Source organism: Myotis yumanensis, unplaced genomic scaffold (assembly GCF_028538775.1).
Source record: "Myotis yumanensis isolate MYYU_CA2020_CCGP unplaced genomic scaffold, mMyoYum1.0.hap1 SCAF_4, whole genome shotgun sequence".
Taxonomy (NCBI): Eukaryota; Metazoa; Chordata; class Mammalia; order Chiroptera; family Vespertilionidae; genus Myotis; species Myotis yumanensis.
In genome coordinates, this window is record NW_027223755.1 from 111100700 (window position 1) to 111126890 (window position 26191).

The 26191-nt window shown below is 54.1% G+C and overlaps 1 protein-coding gene across 2 annotated transcripts in view; it reads right to left on the reverse strand.

Moving 5' to 3' along the window:
• EEF2K (eukaryotic elongation factor 2 kinase) overlaps nt 1-26191 on the reverse strand; it is a 56808-nt gene that overhangs the window by 9318 nt on the left and 21299 nt on the right. The window contains exons 3-16 of one of the 2 annotated variants that reach the window (XM_070413695.1): nt 21281-21381; nt 18406-18466; nt 16999-17036; nt 16427-16598; nt 14031-14177; nt 13629-13761; nt 13278-13405; nt 12403-12604; nt 10465-10532; nt 7931-8008; nt 7202-7264; nt 5594-5728; nt 5261-5449; nt 576-700 (exon numbers count right to left, since the gene is read on the reverse strand). In XM_070413695.1, the coding sequence (XP_070269796.1) occupies nt 576-700; nt 5261-5449; nt 5594-5728; nt 7202-7264; nt 7931-8008; nt 10465-10532; nt 12403-12604; nt 13278-13405; nt 13629-13761; nt 14031-14177; nt 16427-16598; nt 16999-17036; nt 18406-18466; nt 21281-21381 (1640 nt within the window). The remainder of the gene's footprint in view (nt 1-575; nt 701-5260; nt 5450-5593; nt 5729-7201; nt 7265-7930; nt 8009-10464; nt 10533-12402; nt 12605-13277; nt 13406-13628; nt 13762-14030; nt 14178-16426; nt 16599-16998; nt 17037-18405; nt 18467-21280; nt 21382-26191) is intronic. The other variant, XM_070413696.1, reaches the window with a different exon arrangement.

Sequence of the window (26191 nt, forward strand, 5' to 3'; positions counted from 1 at the left end):
CTCACTGGTCAAGCCAAGGAGATGAGATGGAGCCCCTCCGCCCCCTGCACAAACCAGCCCTGAGCGGCAGCTAAGGAAGAGTTAGCACCTGCAGTCCTGCCTTCAGGAGGCTCAGCCGCCCTGGGAAACCCACTCCAGGCCTGAGCTACCCTGGGCTTGCTTCCGTCCCCTCCCTCTCAGAAGGGAAACATAAAAGTAGGCGAGTAAATTCTAATCACCCAGATCCTACCATCCAGGGACAGCCACGCGGGCCCCATGCTGCACATCCTTTCAGACTCTTTCTCAGGAGAACCTTTACCTCTACCGGCTAAGCTGCCGCATGAGCTCATGCGTCTGTGCCAGGCACGGTGAGAATCCATCTCATCTAACCCTCACACAACAACCCTAGGACGCAGGTTCCACAGTCATTCCGTTTACACACTGAAGAGCCTGCGGCCAGGGAGGTAAAGTAACTTGCCACGGACTGGAACGCAGTCGGGAGCCGAGCCCGAAACCCAGGTCTGTGCTGGTCCTGGAGGGGAAGCTCCCACCTGGAGCCGGTTCCCACCAGCCCCCCTGAGTGGCGGCCACAGTACCTGTCTGGGCTGAGGTTCTGGCCAGTGTCAAAAGCTCGTGCCACCAAGATCATGGACTGTCTGTCACCAGCGCCAGCCGCCTTCAGTAAGTAATCAAATCCTTTGGTTTTATTTTCTTCCGTCTCCTGTCAATACCAACCAGAGGGGAGAGAAGAGAGATGAGGCCTGCACTGGAGGGGCTGCCAGGGTCACTGATAAACTCCTCCACTGACTGTTGTGAGAGCGCCGGGCTGGGGCTGCTGTAGAATCGTGCACCGTGAGAAAGAACGGGCGAGCACCTGGTGCCATGCTCCTTGGGTGCCCACCGGGAGGAGAACAGCAGCTCAGCTCTCTCCTGCCCCCTGTCGTCTATCTGCTCCGAGGCTGCCGAAGAGCCACTCACGTCCTGCCTCCACAGGGCAGGGCTCTCTGCCCCCACTCTTTAAAACATTTCAGCAGCTTCACTGAGATATAACTCACATACCACATAATCCACCCAATGAAAGTACACAAATCAATAGTCTCAGCATATTCACACAATGTGCAACATCACCGTAACCATTTCAGACAACCGAAACACCATGCCCTGAACTGTCACCTTCAAACTGCCCCATCCTACCCAGCCCTGGGCAACAACTGTTTCTCTTTTATTGATTTCAGAGAGGAAGGGAGAGGGAGAGAAAGATAGAAACATCAACGATGAGAGAGAATCATTGATTGGCTGCCTCCTGCACGTCCCTAATCAGGATCAAGCCTGCAACCCAGACATGTGCCTTACTTGGAATCGAACTGTGACCACCTGGTTCAAACGTTGACACTCAACCACTGAGCCACACCGGCCAGGATCACCTATTATCTGTTTCTAGAGATTTCACTATTCTGGACATTTAATATAAATGTAATCCTATAATATGTGGCTGCTTCTTCCACTTGGCATACAGCATTCAAGGTTCATCTGTGTTGTAGCAGGTATTAATGCTTCATTCTTCTTATGGCCAAATAACATCCCATTGTGTCGATATATCACATTTTGTTTATTCAGACCTGGCCAGTGTGTTCAGTGGTTAGAGTGTTGGCCTGTCCACCCAAGGGTCACGGGTTCAATTCCAGGTCAAGGGTTCGCTCCCCGCCCCTAGTCAGGGCGCATGCAGGAGGCAACCAGTTAATGTGTCTCTCACATTGATGTTTCTCTCTTTCTCTCCCCCTCCTTCCCTCCCTTCCACTCTCTCTGAAAAGCAATGGAAAACATATCTTCAGGTGGGCATTAACAACAACAAAAAAGCATCACTTCCTAGTTATTTCACTACGTGCTACTTCTTACCTATGGTCAGACTCTGTCACTGTGCCGCGGGGCGCCCTGTGCCGGCAGGGCATTCAGCAGCATCCCTGGCCTCCGCCCACTAGTGCCAGGTGCATCCCCAGAGTCGCGACAAACAAATGTGTCCAGACATAGCCAGTGCCCCCTGGAAAGAGGGAGGGCAGAACAGCTGGCGGAGAACCACTGGTTTTTGAAACTGTGATGAATGCGCCGTAAAACCGTGTCTTCTGCGCATTTCCTCCCAATGCCGTGTTCAGTGACGTCATACTTATCATGAAATTGCCACATTTACACCACAGCAAGCGGAAATCGCTACAAGTGAAGGTTTGAGTAATTGTCTTTTTGACTGTCTTGGTTGGAAAAGAGATGAAAAAATATTCATGATGCAGATTAACTTAAAAGCGTTGGTGCCTGTCATTATACTGTGCGAGCACAGGAAACTGAAAAAACACTCTCCAGTGTTATCAGCAATGCAGTTGATCGTATCAGCGGCAAATAAACGAACTTCCAGTTCTGACAGAGATCTTCCTTATTTCGCCTTCATCTTGCACACTAAAGTACATGAAAGTTTCAACCAATATTTACAATGACCAATATTTATGTCAGAATGTCACACCCCATCAGTTGCAACCGTAAATGGGTAGCAGATATAAAGTTCCACAACAAGTAGCGAAAGCATCCTGTGAGAATGCCCTGACTGTATCGAATTTACAATAGTCTTTTAAAAATATATATATATTTTATTGACTTCAAAGAGGAAGGGAGAGGGGGAGAGAGAGAGATAGAAACATCAATGATGAGAGAGAATCATTGATTGACTGCCTCCTGCATGCGCCCTACTGGCGATCGAGCCTGCAACTGGGGCATGTGCCCTTGGCCGGAATTGAAACCAGAACCCTTCAGTCCACAGGCCAATGCTCTACCCACTGAGCAAAACCAGCTAGGGTGCTCCACATCCTTTTATTTATTTATTGAATTTATTGAGGTGACATTGGTTAACAAAATTATATAGGTTTCAAGTGTACACTTCTATAGTAGATCATTTGTATATTGCATTGTGTTCATCACCCCAAGTGTTCCACATTCTTTATGTCAGTAACGTTTATAATAAACTTACATACAGCTGGTGCACACCTTTCCTCCCACCCGAGAGCCAGCGGGGAACACTCCCCGCACAGCACTGGCTGAATGAGCATGGGGACGGGAGACACGTCACCCGCCCGTCAGATCTGCTCCCGGCACCACGCCTGCCCTCACCGTCTAACACGGGCCATAGAACCGGCTGTGGGTGATCTCTGCCCACGGGCCCGATAACCGGCCTGACTGAACCGCATGACACTGTCAATATCTGACCATTCCTGACCTACAAACATGGCAGTTTTGTGAAGTTCAACTTCATGTGTACAAGGCTCGTCACTGCAGCAATTTCTGTGATATTCAAAGAATGGAATCAACCCCAGTGCCCATCGACAGGGCACAGGTTGGTAAGCACGTGGCACCCATGCAACAGAAGGTCACGAACTGTGGAAAGGACGAGGGCGCTTTCTCTGCACCACGAGGGGAAATGTGGATGCTGCTGGTGAGAAAACCTCGGGCCAGGTGAGTGCGTGGTAGGCTAACGTTGGAGAAAAACAGGGTGAAAATACGCTGTGTTGGTAGAAGGAAACCCCGTGCACTGCGTTAAGCAGTGTCCTTCCCCATTCACGCCCACCCAGAACTTCAAAATGGGGCCTGATTTGGAAACAGGACGTTTGCAGATGTTAAGATGTTGATTAGTTAAATTGAGGTCGTCCTGGGGTAGTGCAGGCCCTAAATCCCATGTGACTGGCGTCTTTTTTTTTTTTAATCCTCATCCAAGGATATTTTTTCCATTGTTTTCTAGAGAGACTGGCAGGAAGGGAAGAGGGGGAAAAAGAGATAAAGAGAAACATCGACGTGAGACACATCAATTGGTCGTCTCCCACATGCGCCCCAACTAGGGGGGGGGAACCTGAAACCGAGGTACCTGCCCTTGACCAGGAATGGAACCCAGGACCCTTCAATCCGCAGGGCATGACTGGTATCTTTATCAGAGGAGAAGAGACACAGAGACGGACAGAAGGCCATGTGAAGACAGACACAAAGAGGGGAGTGACGAATCTATATGCCAAGGATGCTACAGATACCAGCACCCATGAGAAGCTGGAAGAGACAGGAAGGAGGAAGCACAGCTCTGCCAACGCTTTAAAAAAAATGTTTTTATTCATTTCAGAGGGGAAGGAAGAGGGAGGGAGAGAGAGAGATAGAAACATCAATAATGAGAGAGGATCACTGATTGGCTGCCTCCTGCACGGTCCGAGCCCTCAACCTGGACATGTGCCCTTGACCAAAATCAAACCTGGGACTCTTTAGTCCGCAGGCCGACGCTCTATCCACTGAGCCAAACCAACTAGGGCTCTGCCGACACTTTATTTTTGGACTCCCAGTCTCCAGAACTGTGAGAGAATTAATTTCTGTTGTTTTAAGCCACCTAGTTTGTGGTCATATGTTATGGCAGCAACAGGAAACTAATACACTATGGAATTCTATACAACAAACTAAAATTTTAAAGAAAATAAAGGTTTTGATCACATAAATCTCTTACCTATTCAAAGAGTTAAATAAATAAAGGACTTTGGAGTGCCTTCTTCTGGTCTGAGACCCCTCCCCACAGGCCACATGCAGGCCCAGTGAGGAGGGCTGTACCCGGCCACGCTGAGCCCAGCCTCACCAGCCACCTCTCCATCCACGTGCTCAACCAGGGTTTCTCAACTTCTCCAGGGAAAGACTGACGGGACCTGCTCACTCGGCGCTTTCCTCACTGTGCCCATGGGCCAGGGAGGCAGGGGAGCAGACCTCATGGGCTTCCCACCCCACATCCCGCAGTTTCAGACCCCACACAGCCTCCCCTCCTGCGCCACCTCCACGTGCCGCAGGCTCCGGCCGCACCAATCGCCTCCAGTCCTTAGATCCACCAGCCTGTGTGGGGCCCCTCTCCCTGAACTGCTCTTAATCACCATTTGGCCTTTAGGTCTAACTTAAATATTTTATTCATTCATTTCACAAGCAAATCCAAAGCATCTACTATGTGCTGGACTGTTCTAGCCTCTAAGGGCACCACTGGAGCCAGCGCTCGGGAAGCAAGCTGACCCTGAAGGCCCAGGCAGGGCCCTCCTTCATTTGTTCCCACCTGTCTCTCCTGCTTCTCCCATCACCCCTGCTGCACCTGCCTGGAAATGGGACTGTCCCCTTCCACTCAGTCCCCAGGCCGGAGACCCACTCTAACTCAGAAGTGGGGGCTCTACCCGTGATCAGACCCCAGGCTGGGGAAGGTGGGCTGGGGAGGCCGCCGCTGGTCCCAGCCCCTCACCTTCAGAGCGACGTCGGCCAGGATGTGGTGGGGCAGCTGCGAGTACAGGAGTCCCAGGCCCACGATGGCCTCCAGCTCGCCCAGGTCGGCTGCGTGCTCCAAGTGGAAGATGGCCGACTCACGGTCCCAGTCCTCGTCCTTCTCACAGAAGCGCCCGCCCTCGTGGTATCGCACCATGGCCAGATGGACCTGCCACACAGATGGGGTGCTGGCTGGGCAGTCTGGGAGGCGACGGCCACACCCCAGGGCCCCCAGCCAGCCTACGGGAGGCAGTTATGAGCGGAGGTGAGCGCCGGGTTAGTGCAGAGGGCTCTGAAAAGGCATCACCGATACCTTCCCCAGAACGGACTTCCCGATTCTCTTGCCAAGGTCCAGAGCATTAAGCCTGCGCACTTCCAGGGCCACGGTGGAAGGCCTGTGCAGGTGGAGGCGGGCGGGGTTAAGGAGGTTCCACTTCTCCACACAGACCTGAAGGGAGAGAGCCAGGCATGGCACGTTTCCAGGCCAGAGAGGCCGGGGCTGGGGACAGACAGGCGTCAACAGCTGTCAGCAGCTCCCACGACATGAGCCTGGCTGGCCAGGTGGGAGCAAACCCTGATGGTGTCGAGTTTTCTTAGACAAACAGGGCTCCATTTCTAGTCACGCAAATTCTGTCAGCTCGTGGGCACCGAGGGCCTATGACAGCTACGGGACACAAAGGCCAGCAGCACAGACCGCAGCGGCTCAAAGGAGTGCTTCGCTCACTTGTCAGTCTGGGTGAGGCCAGGGAGGCTAGGCCCCAAGCGGCCCATTGGCCTGCTCTCCACGCGCCAGTCAGATCCCTCTGCTTTCCTCTGGACATCAACCCGGTGCTCCCGGGAATGTCTCCCAGCTAAACACAGCCCGGTTTTGCCCCACCGCATGGCTCAGCGATTGAGCTTTGACCTACGAACCAGGAGGTTCACGGTGCGATTCCTGGTCAGGGCACGTGCCCAGGTCACAGTTCATTCCCGGTTGGGAGTGTGCAGGAGGTAGCCAATCCATGATTCTCTCTCATCACTGATGCTTCTATCTCTCTCTCCCTCTCCCTTCCTCTCTGAAATCAATAAAAATATATTTAAAAAATTAAAATAAAAAAATAAACACAACGCAGTTTACAGGTTCCTCCAGAGCAGCGCCAGGCAGATGTGTGTGCCAAACACGCGACAACGCACGGCGGCCCCGCAGCAGAGGGCGGTCCAGCTCAGAGTGCCGGTGCCCATGCCTGGCTGAGCCCTGACCCAACCGGGAAAGAACCCCTGGTGAATCCTCTGTGCTCCAGAGGGAGCGGGAGGGAGGCCTGGGCGACCAGGGAAGGCTACAGGTCCGGGCGGGAGGGGCGGGAGGTGTGACTGGGGTCCAATCCCAGAGCAGCAGCCTGGAGGTGTGCCTCCGGGGCAGGAAGAACCTTGCAGGTGGGAGAGACTCCTCAGTCTCTTAGGCGGGAGGCGGGGCTCCAGTGCTCCACAGGCAGCTGAAGAGCACAGGCTCCCGAGGGTGGGCCCTCCCGGGTGGGCCCTCCCTCTCCCTCGAGAGGGTCAGGAGCGCCTAAGGTAGCCAGGAAGCTGGAAGGCTAACAAGACCTGTTGCCTCATCCTGAAATGGGGGCGAGCACATCAGCCTGTCTCCCTGGGTGTCGTCAGGAGGAAGTTAATTAATGTCACCAGCCGCTCCGTGGGTGGGGCTTTAGCAGTGAGCTGTGGCTGCTGGATCGCCCTGGGGCGGGTGATCCTGGCATCGCTCACCCTCCCCAGAGGTCCCCATCGTCCCGCCCAGGCAGGGGCTCAGAAAGTATTTGCCCAGGAGATGGGCTTCTTTGCACCGTTTTCCTTTAGGAGATTGTGAGGCGCCGGGCAGGCTGCGGTGGCGTGAGGGGGGAACGGGCAAGCACGCAGCACAGCAAGGGTTCCTCGGGGAGCTTACCCGTCCGCAGCTGCCCAGGCTGTCTTCGTCCGACTCGTCCCGCTGGCTACCGTTCGAGTGGCCCTGATGGAGGCAGAGAACAGAGTTCCAGAGAGCAGCTTCCGCCCAAGGCCGGGCTGGCCAAGAGCCTCCTCCCGAGAAACGCCTCTCAGGGACGCCCGCCCCCGGGGAAGCTGGAGCCCGCCCGGCAGGCCGAGAGGGTGCTGGCAGCAGGCGGACCCTGTGCCGGAGCAGCCACAGCCTTCCTCACGGGGGATCCCAGAAAACGGGGCCCAGTCCTGGCTGCCGCCGCATGTCTTTCCTGCAGTGACAAGGCTAGACCAGAGGGCTTCCGGAGGCGCCCTGAGGCCGGACTCTGGCATTGGCACGGCTGGCGGGACACGCTGTGCCACTGCCGAGGCCACCCTCACCGAAGCCGTGGGAGCTGCCTCGGAAGCCCATCCTCCGGCTCTTCCAGTGCCTGGGAGCTGGGCCAGCCTCTTGCCCAGCATCCTCTCTGCTTAGCCACTTTCAATCCTGTGCCTAACCCCATCCTGGGCTCCTTACTACACTCATTGGTCCCCATTAGCCTGCTTTATCTTGGGCCCTGCATCCATCTTTTCCTGATATGAGCTTATTTAGTAATTTATTCATCATGTTCTCATGACCCACTTGCATTCCCCCTACCACTCTACCCTCCCAGACAATGAGGGAACAGAAAACTGGTTTTATTTCCCAGGAGTTCCCTACCTGTTCTCGGGGCTCTGGGTCATCCAGCTCACCCCGCTTCTCACTGGGGTATCCGCTGTCCCCACTGTTCTCAGAGTCCTGTGGAGAGAAGATGGCCTGAGATCTCAGTGGGCCTGTGAGTGCCTGGGGGTGACATCTGGACATGCCAGCATTTGCTTCCTCTCCTTTCCCCATCATCTCACTTAACATCCTCCTCTTGCCCGTGTTGGCTGCATGACAACCGGGCAGTAGACAGCAGCGGTGCGGAGCCTAGGCTCTGAGCTAGACTGCTCGGCTCAAGTCTGACTTTGTGACTCGCCAGCCGTGACCTTGGACAGCTGCTTGCCCTTTGGCTTCCTTCTTACAGGGACTCATCACAGCACCCACGTCAGAGGCTGTGAGGAGGAAACCGACGGTGGAATCACAGTAAGTGCAGTGTTAAGTGTGGCTCGTCCATTTCACAGGCAGGAAAACAAAGGCTGGGTTAAGGGTTAAAGCCACAGATGAAATGCAGCCTTGGGGCCAATATTACTACAACTACACTCTCTGCCCAAACTGCACAGGTCACCTGGGCATATTTTTTTTGTTCCAGATCTGAGTCCTGTTCAGAAAGGGATCTGGTGTAATTTACAACAGCTAAGACCACCATAATGTATCCACCAGCCTTGAGTTCTGCATCACTATTCAGCTCCCACTTTCATTACTTTCCTTCTTTACTGAGAAGTACTTCAAACACACAATAGGAGCGGAGACCACAGTGAACACCCCTCCTATCCCCGGCCCTGTCACTCTCAACAGTAGGCCGTAGTTACTTTGGATCTTGCATTTTTATTTATTTACTTTTGTTCATCCTAACCTGAGGATAATTTTCCTATTGATTTTAGAGCGTGGAAGGGAGAGGGAGAGACAGAAAGGGAGAAACATCGATGGGAGAGACACATCGGTTGGTTGCCTCCTGCACATGCCCTGACTGGGGTTGGGGATCAAGCCTGCAACCGAGGCACATGCCCTTGTCTGGAATTGAGGGCCATGCTATAACCACTGGGAAAACCGGCTGGGGCTAGATCTTCTATTTGTAAAAGGAATTAAAACACTACTGTTAAAATGTAGATATCTAGTGCAGCCCCCCGCCCCCGTCTCTTCCTCCTCTAGATAAAGCCACTTACATGAACTCATACTTCTCATTTGTGGTTTTCCTTTAGAAAGCCATTTTATTTTACTTATGTAAGTATCTTTTTAAAAGAAGCTTGGCATCACTAGCTTAAATGTGAAACTTGTCTCACTCCCCGGAACAGGCAGGAGCCACGCAAGCCCACACAATGCGATCCTGGTCCCTGGTCTGGCTGGGACCCCTCCAACCAGGCGCCTACAGGCCTCCCTGCCAGCCGCCCCCAGAGCCTTTATCTGTGTGAGCCGAACGGCTGTTCTGTTGGGTGTGTTTTCCCCAATTTTTAAAATTGAGGCGTTATTTTCAGACCCCCAAGCTGCAGTGTGCAGGGAGTGGCATGAAGGCTCCTTTTGAACATGGACTGCAGGCTGCACTCAGAAGCTCCGGGCAGCCTGCTCCTTGCACCCCCGTCCCTCCTTCTAGAATCATGCCCAAGCTGAACATCAGCGAGCCCCGGCAAACCCCAGCTCCAGGCCCTGGGAGAGGCAGCCAACCTCTCCAGACCGAGGTCTCTTCGCCTGAGGAAAGGGGGGACTGCCCATCTGAGATGGAGAGCACAGCCAAGGGCAGCAGTCAGGGGTGAGTCTGAGCACTGGCTCTATCGCCCAGTGACCAGGAGCAGGTGGCCATCCTCTCTGTGCCTCCGTGTCCTCAGGTCTGAGTCAACGATGCTCAGAGGCCTGCCCAGCAGTGGTCATGGGAGGGAGCAGGCGGCTGAGGGGCGGAGGGAGAGCATATCGCGTGCTAATGTCTGTTAAAAGGACGAACTGAAGCATCTACCGAGTCCCCACACAGCGTCTGCCCTCAGTGATGATCCATGTGTGTCAGCTATTCTTTTTTTCTTCCCCTCAACAATTCTGAAACGCAGTCAAGAGTAAACTTGAGCCTTTGGAGCCACCTGAGGGTGCAGTGGTGGTCTGGGCGAGTGTGACAAATCTACAAAGTCTGTGAATTTTGAATTTGACGCCGGGATATGTTTGCCTGAATGCCAATATGATGCTTTCCGTTTCTTACCACTGAGCCCCCAGAGCTGCAAGAACCTGTTCCATTTATCCAACCGAGAGTCCCAACTGACAGTGCCCCCCCCTCCCCCAACACAGCTGTCCACACAAGGGGCCATGCCAGCTGAGGGCTGAGCTGCAGCTGTCTCTGCTGCTGACCTGGTTCCCTCTTCTCTAACCAGTTCATGGAGGGAGGCCCCAGCTCTCTCCGAAAACACTGCTGCTGTGAGCAGGAGGCTGAGATTACCTGTGACCCCTACCCCCTCCATAGGCCCCTGGCCTGTGCAGAGCAGACCGGGGCTGCCCACCTCGGACCCTGAGCATCGCCCTCAGTTCCCACTGGACTGTCCTCTCCGCCCAGCCTGCTCCTCCTTCCCTCTCCTCACCCGGTGGTTGTCGGGATGGTCATGATCTTGGGGAGCCATGTTGTCCAGGTCGCTGAACACTGGCCAATCTGGGCAGGAGAAAACACAGACAGACGATGTGCTGGGTCCACTGCTGGGAAGTTCCCAAGACCAAACTACAGCCTAGAGCTGACTGCACCTGGTGAAGCCTTTTTTTATATTTTAAAGATGCAGAAAGAGGGAGAAAACTGTTGTCACCACCCGGGGCTACAGTTCTCTTTCCTCCTTGAGAACTTTCTCCAAGTCTCGCCAGCTGTGGGCCCTGAGCAGGCAGCTTAATCAGGGTTGTCATAAAGCAACATGTCTGTAAGCACGTGTGCAGGGCCCGTGGTGGCCCTCACGGGGTGCGGTTGTGAAGGAAGAAAGGCCATTTGTACATTGGGGACCAAAGAGGCGCGCCATGCCGGACACCGGTGGGCAGAGCAGCGGTGTTGGGAGCGCGGCTCTGCTCTGACGGGGTGGACATGACCATGCTACAGTGGGGGGTCAACGTCCCAGGCCTCCGTCACCACAACCCTGACAAGGCCCATATGCAGGCTTGGCCTGCTTTTCCGGAGTGCGCAGTGGGGACCCAGATGGCTTCAAATCCAGCCACTTCCTGGAGGGCCCCAGTCTGTCTCCTGCCTTGAGCTCCCCTGAGCCAAACCTGGCTTGCCTCCTGATTTTTTCTTTTTTAAATATATATTACTGACTTCAGAGAGGAAGGCAGAGGGAGAGAGAGATAGAAACATCAATGATGAGAGAGAATCATTGGTCAGTTGCCTCCTGCACACCCCACACTGGGGATTGAGCCCACCACCCAGGCACATGCCCTGACCAGGAATCGAACCATGACCTCCTGATTCATAGGTCAAAGATCAACCACTGAGCGACGCCAGCCAGGCTGTCTCCTGTTTTTATGTGGTTTCTTTAAGAATGGTTTTTTCCTTTTTAAATGGTTGAAAATAATGAAAAGAGTAGTATCTCCTGATATGTGAAAATTACATGAAATTGAAACTTTGATGCCCACAACAGGAGCGTTGGCACATGAGCCACGCTGTTTGCTTAAGCCGCATCTACACTGAGCTCAGACGGCGAGGGCAGACTGTGCCCACTGAGCCTACAACATTTACTCGGGCTCGGACGCTGCTCAGTGGCTGAGCATCAGCCCATGAACCAGGAGGTCACAGTTCGACTTCGTCAGGGCACATGCCCGGGTTCCGGGCTCAATCCCCAGTGTCGGGCAGGAGGGGGCAGCTGATCAATGATTCTCTCTCATCATTGACATTTCTATCTCTCCCTCTCCCTTCCTCTTTCTCTAAAATCAATAAAAACATTAAAACAAACAAGCTTGTTTGCTGACACCTGCTCTGTGGAGAGGCCTAAAGACTTCTTTAACTCGGACACCGAAACCCTCTCCAGCTCCGCTGCGCCGGCCCGGCCGAGCAACGGCCACACCACCCTCCACATCCCCAGAGTCAGCCAGCTGTCACCTCAGCTTCAGAAATGATGGTTTTTCTCCTTTGACCTAGTCATGTGATGCTAATCCATTCCCTAATGCTGAGCACCCTCAGATTCCTGTGAAAACCCTGTCTATGACAGACGATTCCCTTAAGTTACTAATAGTCTTTATTTGTTAATATCTTATCTAGAATTTCTGTATTACATATTTATGAGTGAGGTCTGAATATAGTTTTCTTTTTTGGTGTTTTGTCAAGCTTTGCTAGTTTCCTAAAACACACTGAAATGTGTTTTCTACAACACGGGTTGTTTTATGCATCCAGATGACCTGCGTCTTGAACTCACCTGTAAAACCCTCTGGGCCATGAATCTTTTTAGTTAGTGTGTTTAATTGTCTAAAGTTCAGTGAAAGCCAGTTTAGCTCTGCAGACCTGGCACCTGTCCCTCCAATCACAAGGGCCCGGGCCAACCATCACTCACGGAGGTGGTCCAGTTTCTGGCTGTGTGGCGTGGCTGAAGATGGGGAGGAAGAGAGAGAGTCGAAGGTCACGTCGCTCATGTTCTCGTCTCCAGAGTTCTCTGACAGGCGGAGGAGCAGGGGTGGCCGGCTCCCAGAGAGGGTCCTCACTAGGGGGCTCCCACACTTTTCCTCTGTCCCCCTCAAGATGGTCTTGGCTGATTGCTGGAGAAGTAACAGGGACATGCATGTCACAGAGGCTGGGAATGAGGAACTCCTCTTATCTGTTGTTGCCTGAACTCTGAGGCCCTAGGCTCCTATCCATGCCTGTTTAGGGTATGGTGGAAAATCTAAAAATAGTCAGTGAGGATTAACCCAACGCGGCATCTGGGAGCCGGCCAGCCAACATTCCCCAAGCGCGGACCACACTGCCAGCCCTGAGCTGGGGAATTCACGTCACTACACGTCCAGAATCCCAAGCTGGTCTTTGCCAACGTTCTTGTACCTGGGCCATGCAGGGGTAGGGAGTGGGCACATCCTCAACACAGCCAGGCCCAAGTCTAGCCCAGCTATTTGTCGACAAACACAACCTCACGCACACACACACGCCACACATCTCTCTCCCAAGCTCTGCTCACCTGGTCTCCTCACTCTGGTAAAAATGGGCCCCAATCCAGCAGACCCCAGCTACTCTGTTAGTGGGACACTCGGGCTTAGTGCACTGACTTGGGCGGGAGGAGGGGCACAGACGGGACTGAGATCCCTCCGGTCCTGACGGTCTTCAGTTAAGCATTGCAGGCCTGGGCCGCTGTCACAGTGAAGCGCCATGTGCTGGCCCGGCAGCAGAAGGGCCCGGCAGTACCCCCCCGCCCCCCGCAGGCTCCCGAGGGGCACCCACCAGCAGCTTGGTGTTCTGATTCACTGCATCCTGCTCTCTCGGTGACAGGTCGAAGGGAGTGAGGCCCATACTCTTGCAAATGCGGTTGCAGGCGTGGGAGTAGAAGAAGAGCGCCATGCCCCGGACACCTGCAGACAAAGCAGCAAGCAGCGGTGTCGGGAGCATGGCTCTGCTTTTTGACGGGGGGTGTGGGGGGGGGGGGGTGGGGGGGGTGGTTGTCAAACATCCCAGGCTTCCATCGCCACAACCCTGACAGGCCCATACGCCTGTTTTTCCTGAGTGTGCAGGAGCTGGGAGAGCTGGGGGAGGGTGTGTGGTCTCCGTGGAAACAGGCTGCCTTTGCCCATCTACCTAGGTTGCCATCTCCAAAGTCAGTGCCCTTCTCGGTGTGGATCTGTGGGTCGGTGTAGAGGTCGCCCACACCCTGGATGTCCACCACGATCAGCTGGTGGCCGGAACGCTCAAAGGTGAAGTGGCTGAAGGCCTGTGGGGGACAGGAAGGAAGAGGTGATAGGAGACCAGGCTGTGGGCACTGGCCAGCCAGCACTCGGAGCGAGGCCGGGACGCGGCAGCTCCACCCACGGTGGGGCCTTCTCTGCACAGAGGACAGCGGAGAAAGGGGTCCTGTCCAATGGGAGGGGCCTCAGGGGCTGACAGAGCCGGAGGAGTCCAGGGTGCCCTTGGGAAGCCCCACCGGCTTGAGGGCCGCAGGGGGGAGACCCTCCCCACAGGGACCCCGCTCCAGGGCCTCACCTGCGGCGTCAGGCGCGCGTCATCACGGACGAAGCCCGAGTTGGAGTTGTACTTGGTGTACTTGCCCTCGATGTAGTGCTCCAGGTGGAAGAGGGGCGAGCCCGGCCTGTCCTTCAGCTCCACCACACACATCTGCACAATGTCCACCTGCGGGGGCGGGGCAGGAGGTCAGGGCCCGGCGGCAGCTCCTCTGACCAGAGGCCGGGCAGAGGAGCTGAGCGGAGTCCGCCCACAGCTCTCCGAGGCACAAATGATGCCTGTCCCCAGAACCCACTGCCCCTTTCCTCTGGGAATGGAAACCCATGCCATGGCCCGAATGTGTTCCCCTCCCCGAATTCATGTTTTAGTCCAGTGGTTCCCAACATGGGGTACATGCCCCACAGGGGGGCAATTTGAATTTTAAGGGGGGCAATTTGAGAATGAGTTATTAAGAGTGAAATTTTGCACTTTTTATGGTTCTAGGGGCCTCGTAAATAGTACATAAATATATATTTTGACACCTTTATGCATTTCAGTTCTCTATTATAGTTTTGAAACTTTATTTGCAATTTTTTTATCATTTCATATTTTTTTTTAAACAATTTCTAGTGATCTCTTCCTCAGTACTTCAACTGTTCTTTCGTTCTTTTATTTTTCTCTTTCATGGGTGCCATGTTCTTTGGAAGCTTGTTTAGACCAAGTTAATGGCTTTTTAGGCTTCCTCCACGTGAACAGGAGCTCACTTTTTGAAGAATAAGAATTCTATGTCGGGGGGAAAGCATCAGGATTTTAGAGATGCTTAGGTGGGGCATGGCCAAAAGAAGGTTGGGAACCACTGGTGTAGTCTTACCTTCTAAGCAGTGGTTCTCAGCCTTTTGGCCCTTTAAATACAGTTCCTCATGCTGTGACCCAACCATAAAATTATTTTCGTTGCTACTTCATAACTGTAATGTTGCTACTGTTATGAATCGTCATGTAAATATCTGATATGCAGGATGGTCTTAGGCGACCCCTGTGAAAGGGTCGTTCGACTGCCAATGGGGTCGCGACCCACAGGTTGAGAACCGCTGTTAAGGTGATGGTATTAAGAGGTGGGCCCGTTGGGAGGTCATTAGGCCAGGAGGGTGGAGCCCTGATGAGTGGGATGGTGCTCCCTCCTTCCACCATGTGAGGTCCCAGCCAGAGAGCTGGCTATGAGCCAGGAGGCCCTCACCAGAGGCGACCATGTCAGACTGATCTTAGACTTCTCAACCTCTAAACCTGTGAGGACTGCGTTTCTGTTGTTTATAAGTTACCCAGTCTGTGGCGTTTTTTTGTAACAGGCCACGTGGACTACGACAACCCCCAACGCTGACTTTTAGCAAGAAGACACTGCTGGGCTGGCCTTGCCGCTAGGTGTAGTCCTGCTGGCTGCTTGGAGTGTAGCACTCCGGAGGCGCCCAGGAGAGTGTCTGGGACTGAGCAGGCGCTCACACAGCGGGAGCCCGGCACTGTGCACTGCAGAGGCAGGCGCCCTTTCCTCGAAGGCCCACAGGCGACAGGAGCTTCTGCTTGGCCTCCTCTCTCAACACCTGGGGCTCATGTGGAGACGCCACCTGGCAGGGGCTTGGGAAGCCTGGGTTTTTGCGCCCTGGCTCCATCTCTGCCTGTTTAGGCAGGTCACTCAACCCCTTTGGGACCTTGTTTCCCCAGGAATAGATATCCATTCCCCTCTCCTCCTTCTGCTTTCTCTTGGGAGTCACAATCTCAGAAGGACCCACATTCCTGGTTCTAATGATGGGCAAATAGCTCAGGCCTGCCCAATCTGCATATTTCCTTCCTCTGGCCATCGTGATTGGTTCAGAGACAGGTACCCGATTTAATCAGAGCCAGTGAAATCCGGTTCTGAGACTTTCACTAGAACTTCTGGGAAAACAGGTGCTGTTTTGCCAGGATTGCTGGGAGAACAGAAAGGAGGCTGCAGCTGCTGGTGGCCGGCATGCCGCTACAAGTCGAGAGCTGCCCGGGAGTGACGCCAACTTGAGATCGAGGCAGATTCCCAACAACCTCAGCTTGCTCCTGGACCCAGCCATGCCTGTGGTCAGTGCTACTTTTCAGTCCCATGAGGCCATACATTTCCTTTTTGTATTAAATCCTTTTTGGGTTTCTGTCATTTGCAAACAAAAATCCTGGCTATCAGATCCCATCTGTAAATGGGATGAAAACATTCCAACCTGGCTCCAAGCGCTGCTTTTGGGAATAAACAGCTCTGCACATGCAGCACCTGGCCCTTTGTGCTCGATAAATGGTGGCTGTTATTAGCTACTATAGTGAAGGCCGTGAAGCAGGGAACCTGTGGCTGGCACCACCATCACCTGGTCCCCGGACACTGTCCCTGGACACCTGGTGGGGGCAGGTGGCAAGGAGGGGCCACACACCTGCTTGGGGGGCTTGTGCCGATTGTACTCCTCCCCCCAGAGCTTGGCCTCCATCTGTAGACGCACGTCCTCAAAGTACACGCTCCTGTCCACCGGCTCAATGTAGCGCTTTGCCACGTAGTTGGAGGCGCCCTTCCACTGCTGGGTGTGCAGGAAGTTGGACAGCTTCTTCCTGGGGAGGCAGCGGGGGGCCGGCCTGGGCATGGGCTCATCAGGGACCAGGCCCTGAGTCCTCCGGATGAGGAGACCTGGCTGAGCCAGGAACAAGACGCAGGAGGTGGGAGGGGCTTCCCTCAAAGAGCTGGGCAGGGGGCTTAAGGGACTTTGGTAAAGGCCTCCTAGCCCAACCCCTTGGCCTCCAAGGACCAGGGCTGAGATGCGTAGGATACTATTGAGCCCATCACCCCACAACCAGGCCCAATCTATGGTCCAGGGAGAGCGGATGGAGCGGCGCGTGGGCTAAAGAAGCACAGACCACTGACTCCATCCCTATGCGGAAATGGCACAATGCCCTTGCCCTCTGGTGCCTGAGGAGCCTGGGCGGGGGCCCTCGAGAACCAGCTGTCACTTACGTCCGGAAGCACTCCCTCATCGCTCCGCGGCCGAAGGGCTGAAAGACACACAGGGAGGGCCATCAGTCCCCGTGCCCACCAGGAGCAACCCTGAGTGAGGAGCTCTCCCCAGGGGTGGCACCCACCAAATGGACCTCATCTCGATCCTTCGATCTGCCCCTTCCACCCCCAGTCCTGCACGGCAGCACCAAAGGCTGGAAGAACTGCCGGCCTGGAGGCTGCCGATGGGAGACCCCGTTCCCTGACCCAGCAGAACCCCTCGGGGGGGAAGGTGTTATGGGGCGATGGAGTGGGAAGACAGTGCATGCGGAGGGATGTGTGTCCAGCCCTGTCTGCAACAGAACCCACATGTCCATCAACAGTACAGTAAGTCACATGGGTTCACGTGGAGAAATACTGCACAGCAGCGAGAATGAAACTTTCAGTTCCAGCAAAACCAGGTACAAAGCTCACAGACAAAATGTTGAGCTCAAGAAGCCGTACTGAAAGCACCCCTACAAAAACGGGTTCAACTGACCTAGGGCGACAGGGTCAGGCCAGGGCTGACCCGCAGGGGCAAGGGGGAGCGACGGGCTGAGGGCTCCAGGTGCTGGGGACATGTGCTCACTGTGGAACCCCTCAGGCTGCACGCTTTTCTGCTGTGCAATGCACTGAAGGCATTTCCCACAGTTCCCCCCGCCCCCAGAGCAGGAGGCGCCGTCTTTTGCAATCTATTTCTTTCTTCAAAAGGCTGTGGCCAGCCACAGAATTTGTTTCAACTCAGTAATAGGTGGCAACCTGCAATTTTACAACTATTTACAGTCAACTGATTTTCAACAAGAATGCCAAGAAGGATATTTTGATAACAATGAATATATGAAATGTCCAAAATAGGGAAACCTATGGAGACAGAAGGTAGCTTAGTGGTTGCCCAGGGCAGGGCAGAGGGAACTGGGTACTGACTGCATTGGCTCCGTCGGGGTACCAGTCACGGCGGCGGCTGTGCCAAAAGCCCTGGACTGTACACTGTACATGGGTGTGTTGTGTGGTGTGTGAATTATCTCATAAAGCTGTTATAAAAAATTAAATATACAAGCCCTGGCCTGTTTGGCTCAGTGGATAGAGCATCAGCCTGTAGGCTGAAGGGTCCCGGGTTCGATTCCCAGTCAGGGCACATGCCCAGGTTGTGGGTTCGATCCCCAGGAGGGGGTGTGCAGGAGGCAGCCAATCAATGATTCTCTCTCATCATTGATGTTTCTAACTCTCTCTCCCTTCCTCTCTGAAATCAATAAAAATTAAATATACAATACTTTAGAGAATCCCCCAAAGTTAAAAAAAAAAAGAGTGGATGGGGGGGGGGGCATGAACTGAAATCAGCGTGAGAGAAGCCCGCCCAGCCCTGCCCCCCGGGCTCGAGCACCCGCTCACCTGAGAGGCCATCTTGATCAGAACCTCGTCCTCCAGCCACTCCCCGGTGACAGCGTTGTACCTGCGGAGACAGCGCCCACCGTGTAGCAGCGTCACCGGGTCCTGTCACTGGCTACGGGTGAGAGGCCTTTCTGGGCTCCCCGCTGCCTCGGGATCAAGCCCACTCTCTACTCTGTGGCCCAGCCAACCCCCTGGCTGGGTTTGTGGGACTCTCCTGCCCTCCCAGGCCCCCCCAGTGGCCTCCTTCCCTTTCCTCAAACACAGGTGCCCTGGGCACCGCGTCCCCTCAGCACGTCCTGTGGTGCTTGGGCGGCTCCCCGCTGTGACACCACCCAGGCAGGCCCATGTCTGTCCTGCTCACGAGGGGCCTGGGCGGTGAATGCTTATAAATGCACGTTGGATAAACGACCGAGTAAGTAAATGTCCTTATTAGCCGGCTACATAACCAACGGTGTGTCCCAGGACAGGAGGTAGCAGTGCCCTCGACCTTGCCGGCACTGTGGGCAGCCCAGTCCGGGGCGCTGGGTGCCTCTGAGTCCAGCAGGAAAGGGGCGCTGGGTGCACAGCCAGCCTCTCCCTTCCCAGGAGCCCGCTCTCCACCAAGCCCGTCTGCCCCAGGCCTGGCTGAGCCTCCAACAGGTTTGCGGGGTAGAAAGTGTCTCGCTCAGTCACTCCCTATCCTGACTCATCGCCCAGGGCCCAGGTGTTCTCAGCTCCACAGAGGCCCCCTGGGGCACAGCCACGAGAAGGCCGCCAGCCCCAGTGAGAACAGCCTCCCAGAGCTGACACCTCCAGGAGGAAGCACGAGGCCTGGGAGGTAGCCTCCCCGAGGTCTGACGGGTGTTATGCTCCTGGCGGGTGTTATGCTCAATAAATAATAGCAATGGTCATTATTATTTCTACGTAGAGACCACGGTAAGGGAAATAGCCTTCCCTCACCTTCAAAGGAGACTGCAATCTGAGAGGCCCTGGAAGGGCGGTGGGGGAGCAGCGTCCTCTCTGTCCTTCAGGACCACGGGCACCATAAAGGTCAGCGCTGCTCAAAGCACCGTGTCCAGTGTGCTGGCTGCTTAAACAACTGCCTTCAGCCAGCCTCCACAGCAGCCCTGTGAGCCTGGCAGTTACTGCACCCACTTTCTTGATGGGGAAACCGAGGCTCCGAGAGGTGAAGTACTCTGCCTGAGAGCTAGGATTCAACCAGAACCTTGCTCTTAGGCAGCCTGGGTCCAACCCCGTGAACAGGACGTCTGCCCCAAAGGGCCGGCTTGCACCAGCTCTTTCAAAACTGGGAACCCAGGAGGCAGCCTCCAATTCAGAAACCTCTGGAGGTCCGGTATCAATGCTTGACCACTTCCCAGCCAGGGCAGCTAAGGCAGAGCCTTTGGTGAGGAACTAAACAGTTTGGCTTGGTCCCTGGTCTCAGGTCCCTGCGAGGCTCTGGCACACACAGAGCCAGCCCAGGATATGGTCTTGCTTTCCCGGGGCCTCCCTGTGTGGCCTGGGGGCCTGGGCCTGAGGCCATGTCTCACCAGCCAGCCACCACCTGCCCTGGCAGGCGGCAGGAGCGGAGCGCACAGCCTCTCCCGCAGGCCTCACCGCGCTGCCCTGGGCTGCTGGCACACACCCCAGCCTGGGAGGTGGGCCTCTGGCGGTGGAAGGGGGTGCAGGCCAGGCTCTAGTATCTCCGCGCAGGTGAGAGCAGGAACGTGCTGCTGAAAGGTGGAGAGGGCTCCACTGCTTCTGCCTCCGCTTCCCCTTCTGGCAACAGCGCACCCATTTCCTTCGGGGAACCCTGTCCTCCGTTTTCAGAACATGTGGACGGGTGAGGCTGACCTCAGCACCCTCTGGCTTGTGGCATGTGACTAGGCCTGGTCCATCAGAGCAACGGTCCCTGGTACAATGACTGGTTCAGAGATGGGCATATAACCCAGCCAGGTCACTGAGGTTCAAATATGGAACTTTTGTTTTTAAAAATTTGAGCAAGAAAAGGTCCTTTTCTGCAGGGTGAGATGAAAGCGGGGCTCCCAGCCCCTCTGTGCTGCTGATATAAGAGAGTCTATCTGAGGTCAAAGCCGAAAGCCTCCTTGGAGCATCTGGAACCAGCCGTGCCTGAAGCCCACACACAGGGCGGGGCAAAAGTAGGCTTATGGTCGTTTGTATGGAAAACAATACAATAGTTAATAATTAGTAATAACACAGGAATAACTCTGTGTTTCACATACAACTGTAAATCTAATTCCGTCCCTGCCTGTATATGAGCCAAACGTTCCCTTTTATCCTTAAGCTGCTGTGAACTGAGATCTGTTACCCACATTTGAAACAGAGTTCTGACGAATTTGAAGGCACTGGGCTGACCCTCGACAAACCTCTCTCCCTGGGGCAATAAGGGAACTGAGAGGCTTGGCTCATTCAGGGCTGGAAGGGTCTACAGAGGTCACGGGACAGGGGCGGGCTCCAGGGCAGGTCCATGAGTCTCCTAAAATTATGAGCAAAATTAACATATGTGTGCAACTTTCTGAGATGGCCCTCGTCGGGTTCTCAGACACGCCCCCTGCCCAGGCTTTCCTGATGACTAGACACAGCGCCTGGAACAGCGCCCGGCACGGAGAGACTCAGGAAGGGCCCCCATCACCGCCGTCCTCTTTATCCTTATTGTATCAATGGTGGTGTTTGTGGTTTTTTGTTTTGTTTTTCATTCTTCCTGAAACCCCCTGAAAATACTCTTCCCTCCCTTTGCCTTCCAAGCAGGGCTCACACTGGCTGATGTCTGTAGTATTCCCTTCTCCTTGATCTCCAAGGGGACTCGTGTCTCACTGGGAGCAGAGCAGGACCCAGGAGGCCTTGGGGTCACACAGCCGCCCCAACAAGTGCTGACCTGTGGCGCGTGGCATACTCGGTGGCGATGTCCTCCAGGTGGAACTCAGCCCAGGGGTCGGGCATGTGCTTGGCCTTCTCGACGGCATGCTTCCAAGCTTCCTGCAGAAGGCAAAGGGTGTGTCAGCCAGGGGCTGCGTCACAGGGCGGTCCAGCCCCTCCAGCCCTGGAGTCCCGGGGCCCCCCACCCCAGGGAGGCATCCGTGAGAGAGAAACAGCCCCATCCACCATCCTTTCAGGAACCTAGTCCCCAAAGGACCCTATCAGCTCATGGGCACAGGCCTCCCGGGGTTCAGGCAGGCAAGATTGCTAACAGCGAGTGCTGGCCAGGGTGCGGGGAAACCGGGGGTGCCCCACATGCTGCCCGTGGGTGTGAGCCTGCTCTCAGAGGTGACCTGGTAACGTCAGACAATAGAAAATGCAATTCTTTACTTTCACTCAGAGTTCTCCGTTCTAGGAACATGTCCTACAGCGAACAGACGCAGTGTGCAAACCTGCCCGAGAGGCGCCATGGCTGTGGCTGTGTGCACCCATTTTACTGCCCGGAATGAAAGTCAGAGACAACATGACCCTCTCGGCTCAGGGTTCCTCAACACCATACAGAAGGTAGGTCGCCTTTACATAAACGTAGCGCTAGGTGCTTAGGGACGGGTTCCCATTGATGTGCCAAGGCCTGGGGACCGGGGAAACCCACCGCCTGTGGTGTCCTCCCTGCCGTGGCGGTGACGACTACAAACACCATCCCATCCAGAACTTTCACGGCTGCTGAGGGCCAGGCTCTTTGGGAACCACCCAGGAAGATGACGAAGCCACATGATGAACAAGAGAGAATTCTGATTCCCAACTGTCTCAGGGTACAACCCCATTTGTTTTAAAAACCTCATTTTGTTGCTTTTACATAACCTCAAAGTGGAATCCTTCCCTGCCCCCACCAACAAGCACTCCCGACACCCACTCTAGGTGATCCTCTCCCTCTTTCCTGACGAACTCGAACCTTTGCCCTGCGGCCACCACAGCATCAGAGACAACTCCCTTCCAGGCCCCAGGCCGGAGCCAGGGGAGGAGCCGGAGGGCGGCTGGACAATGCCGGGCATGGCAGCCCACCTGCTTCCAGACCTCCTCATCACCCCCCCCCCACCCCCCCCGCACCATCCCTCAGCCATCAGACCAACCCTGCAGAAGCCCAGCCTCCCACAGACTCGCCCAAACAGGACAGCATCCTGCCCGTGCCCTCCCCCGAGCCCATCGCTGGTCCTGCTCAGAGGAGACAGGGCCGAGGAGCTGAGCCTTCCAAGAGCCAGACAGACAGACAGGCAGACAGGCACACACACGCACATGCATACGCACATGGACACACACACGCAGCCCAGGGCTTTCTAACATTTCCAAAGTCAAAAAATAAAGCCTGTAATTTTTTCCTTTTAATTTGGAAGCTAAGTCACATTTAACAAAAATACTTGGGGAAAAAAATACTTGGGAAAAAAGAAAAAGAAAAACAACTAAAAAGCAAAAAAAGCAAAAAGGAAAAACAAACCTGCCACAGGCCATCTACTGACAGCAACTATCATCACTGGTTTAGACTAACTAGTTCTTTCCAGACCCTTTCCATGCATTAAAAAAAGAAAAAGAAAAAAGTTTTTATTGATTTTTAGAGAGAGAGGAAGGAGAGGGAGAGAAATATCGATGATAGAGAAACATCAACATTGATTGGCTCCTCCTGCACACCCCCTCCTGGGGACTGAGCCTGAAGCGGGCATGTGCCCTGACTGGGAATTGAACCTCCTGGTGCATGGGTCGAGGCTCAAACACTGAGCCACACTGGCCAGCCCCGTGCATTTTTTAAATAAGTCCGGAATGACACTGTCAGTGTAATTTACAGCATTTCAGGAGCACGGGTCAATGGGACTTGGTGCTTTTAGTTAGTGATCTGGAGTTTTGTCCTGACTCCAAATGTGTCTTCTGTTATCTACGTAAGACAGTGCAAGCACTGCAGAACTCTGAAGCAGGAAGCGGGCGAGCTTTCTGACCCCCACCCCCCGCTCTGCAGGCGCACATGTGCTGCCTGTGTCCGACTTTACAGCACCTAGAATGTCCTTCCATGGCATACGGACACAGGCTGGCCGACCTCACTTCCCCCCACGGCTGTGAGATATATAATGTGTACATGCACCTCGAGGGGTTTCTCCCTCGGTTCTTGGGCAGCAGGATCCTCTCCAACACTTCCTAGTGCAGACAGTGCTGGAGTGACATCCTCGTGTGTGGATGTGCAAGATCTGAGAAGTGTGATTGCTGGATCACGTTTAAATTTACAATTTGAAGCTTTCCTCCAAAAAGGTTCTCCTAAGTTATACTCCAAGAGACAGCAAACATATCATTTAGAAATTTTAACACAAAGATGACTGTGAGTTTACAAGGTAGTTGACATAAGGATCCATGGTACGGTTTATTGACTTGGCCATTCACCTATGATTCACCACAGGTAGACTTTGAGCTCTTCACTGGTTTTTCCCTGTTACAAATAACCCTGCAGCTGACATGTTTACAGCTAAGGGAGTTTCTGAATTTCTGTACGCTACAGAAGGGAAGGCAGCGGCCATCTGCCCCGCCTGCGGGAGCCTGTGGGGTGCCAGCAGCCAGCAGGCTCTTTCTGAGCGTGCCTGTCCAGGTGCCCTGTCCTGTGCCTAACACACAGCTTTCCAACCACGCCTCTTTCACCTGGGGACTCAAACGCTCCCCAAAACACCAAAGACAGGGGCCCCACATTAGATTATGAGTACCCACAGAAATCACCTCCTGGCTGGAGGCTGTGGCACAACCAAAAACAGTCAAGGAGAAAAGAATATTAGAATTAGAGTGTTATTCTACAGCATGAAACTTGGCGAAAAAGCAAAACCCAGAAAAGACACATGCCATGCCTTGTTGGCAACAGATGGGTTTAATGCAACTGCATTTCAAAAAACACAGTATAAAAAGTCCTATACTCAGACATGGTTCCCTTGACTCCCGTTCCGACCCAACGCTGATTAGCTGTTGGAATATCCATTTCCTTGTTTACAAACAACGAAGAATGTTTTGACTACCAGTGGTCAACTTTTTCTTGCCCCCAAACCTGGGGTAGCGATGTTCCCAACAGAAATAGGGGCTCACTGAGGTCACAGTGCGCACTCCAGGTAAGCAACCCCTGCCTGCGCTGAGAGTCACAGGTGTACTATTTACCCATCAGGTTAGGAAAAACAGGCTTGTATGGGTACCTGGGAAGTGAGTCCTCTCAGACACTGTGAAGGCAGTGGGAGTGGGTACTGCCGCCACTGGTTATGAAACGTCCTCGCTGGCGTGGGACCCAGCGCCTGACCACCTCCGGGTGTGCGCAGGGCAGCTGGCCCAGAGGCGTACGCTGTGCTCGGTGACGTGCGGTCGGTGACAGTGGTCCCACAGGGTTACAATGGAGCTGAGAATCCCTACCAGCGGTTGTGCCATCGTAGTGCTTGATGATGACCATAAGTGACTATGTTGCTCATTTATGTGTTTACTATATACAGTTTTTATTGTTATTTCAGAGTGCACTCTTCCTACTTATAAAAAGTACACCTCCTGTTTACCGCATCTTGATTGTAGCATTTTCTCTCGTGCTTGAATTTAATCTCATGTTGCTTTCTAAGTTCAGCCCGAGTGTACAGTGCTTACGAAGGCTGCAGTAGTGGGCAGGATGTCGCTCCTGCACACTCACTCACTGCCACCCACAGCGGCTTCCAGTCCCGCAGGCTCCCCTCATGGTAAGTGCCCTAAAGGGTGCACCACCTACAGTATTCAGTACCAGCTGCACAGGCATACAGCTGGGAGCACCAGGCTCTACCATGCAGCCTGGTGTGTAGCAGGCTGTCCCCTCCAGGGGTGTGTAAGCGTCTCTAAGATGTTCACACACTGACGAAATTGCCTAACGAGGCCTTTCCCAGAACGCACCCTGTTGTTAAACCACACATGACTGTACTTGCACACAGCCGTTAAAAAGATCAAGGTGCTGACATGGGCAATCTCTAAGACTTATTGTTTAGGGAAAAAAGTAAGTTGCTACATAATGCAAATCATATAACCCCACTTAATGGTGGCGGAAACCCATAAGTTGCTATCATAGATTTCTAAGGGTGTACGTGTCTGCAAATCTATATATATAAAACCCTAAGCGACCGAATGACTGGTTGCTATGACATGAATGCAGGAGCTGCCCCCTGGTGGTCAGTGCGCTCCCACAGCCAACCTCCTGCGGTCTCTCCCCCAGGCCAGCTGCCCCGCCCCCCCCACCCCCCACCCCCGCCCTCCCATCAGCCCTGATTGCCGGCCAGGCCAAGGGATCCCACCCGTGCACGAATTCATGCACCAAGCCTCTAGTATATACATAAAAGTCTATTTACATATAACTGCATTTAAAAAGGTCTGAAAAGTGACTTCCACCAAACTGATACACGATTCTCTCTCGGAGCAGAGGATGCGAGGTTAATGGAGACCAGTGTTCTCTGCACTGTGTGTGTTTAAGCTTTGAGACTGTCTTAGGAATCACACATGTAAGGCCACTGGGAAGATGATTCTGCAGGCCCTGCAGCTCTCACATTCTCTAGTTCTGAAGACCCCAAAACTCATCTGTGAGGGCTAATGAACCTTGCACAGCAGGACTCGGGGTTTCATGAAAAGGAAAGCAGAACCTTGCCTAGAGAACAGAAAGGGTTTGGTTCTTCAAAGCTGGAGAGCACAAAATAAAAATGTAACAGAAATAGTGAAAATAAGTCTCCGGGGGTGTCAGGAGGAGGCTGGATGTGAGTCATGTGTCTGCAATTTCTTTGCCACCCAGGGTGTCGTGGCTGCTGTCTGATGTCACTCACTGCCACCAAGGCCTCCAGATGGCACAGAGGACCAGTGG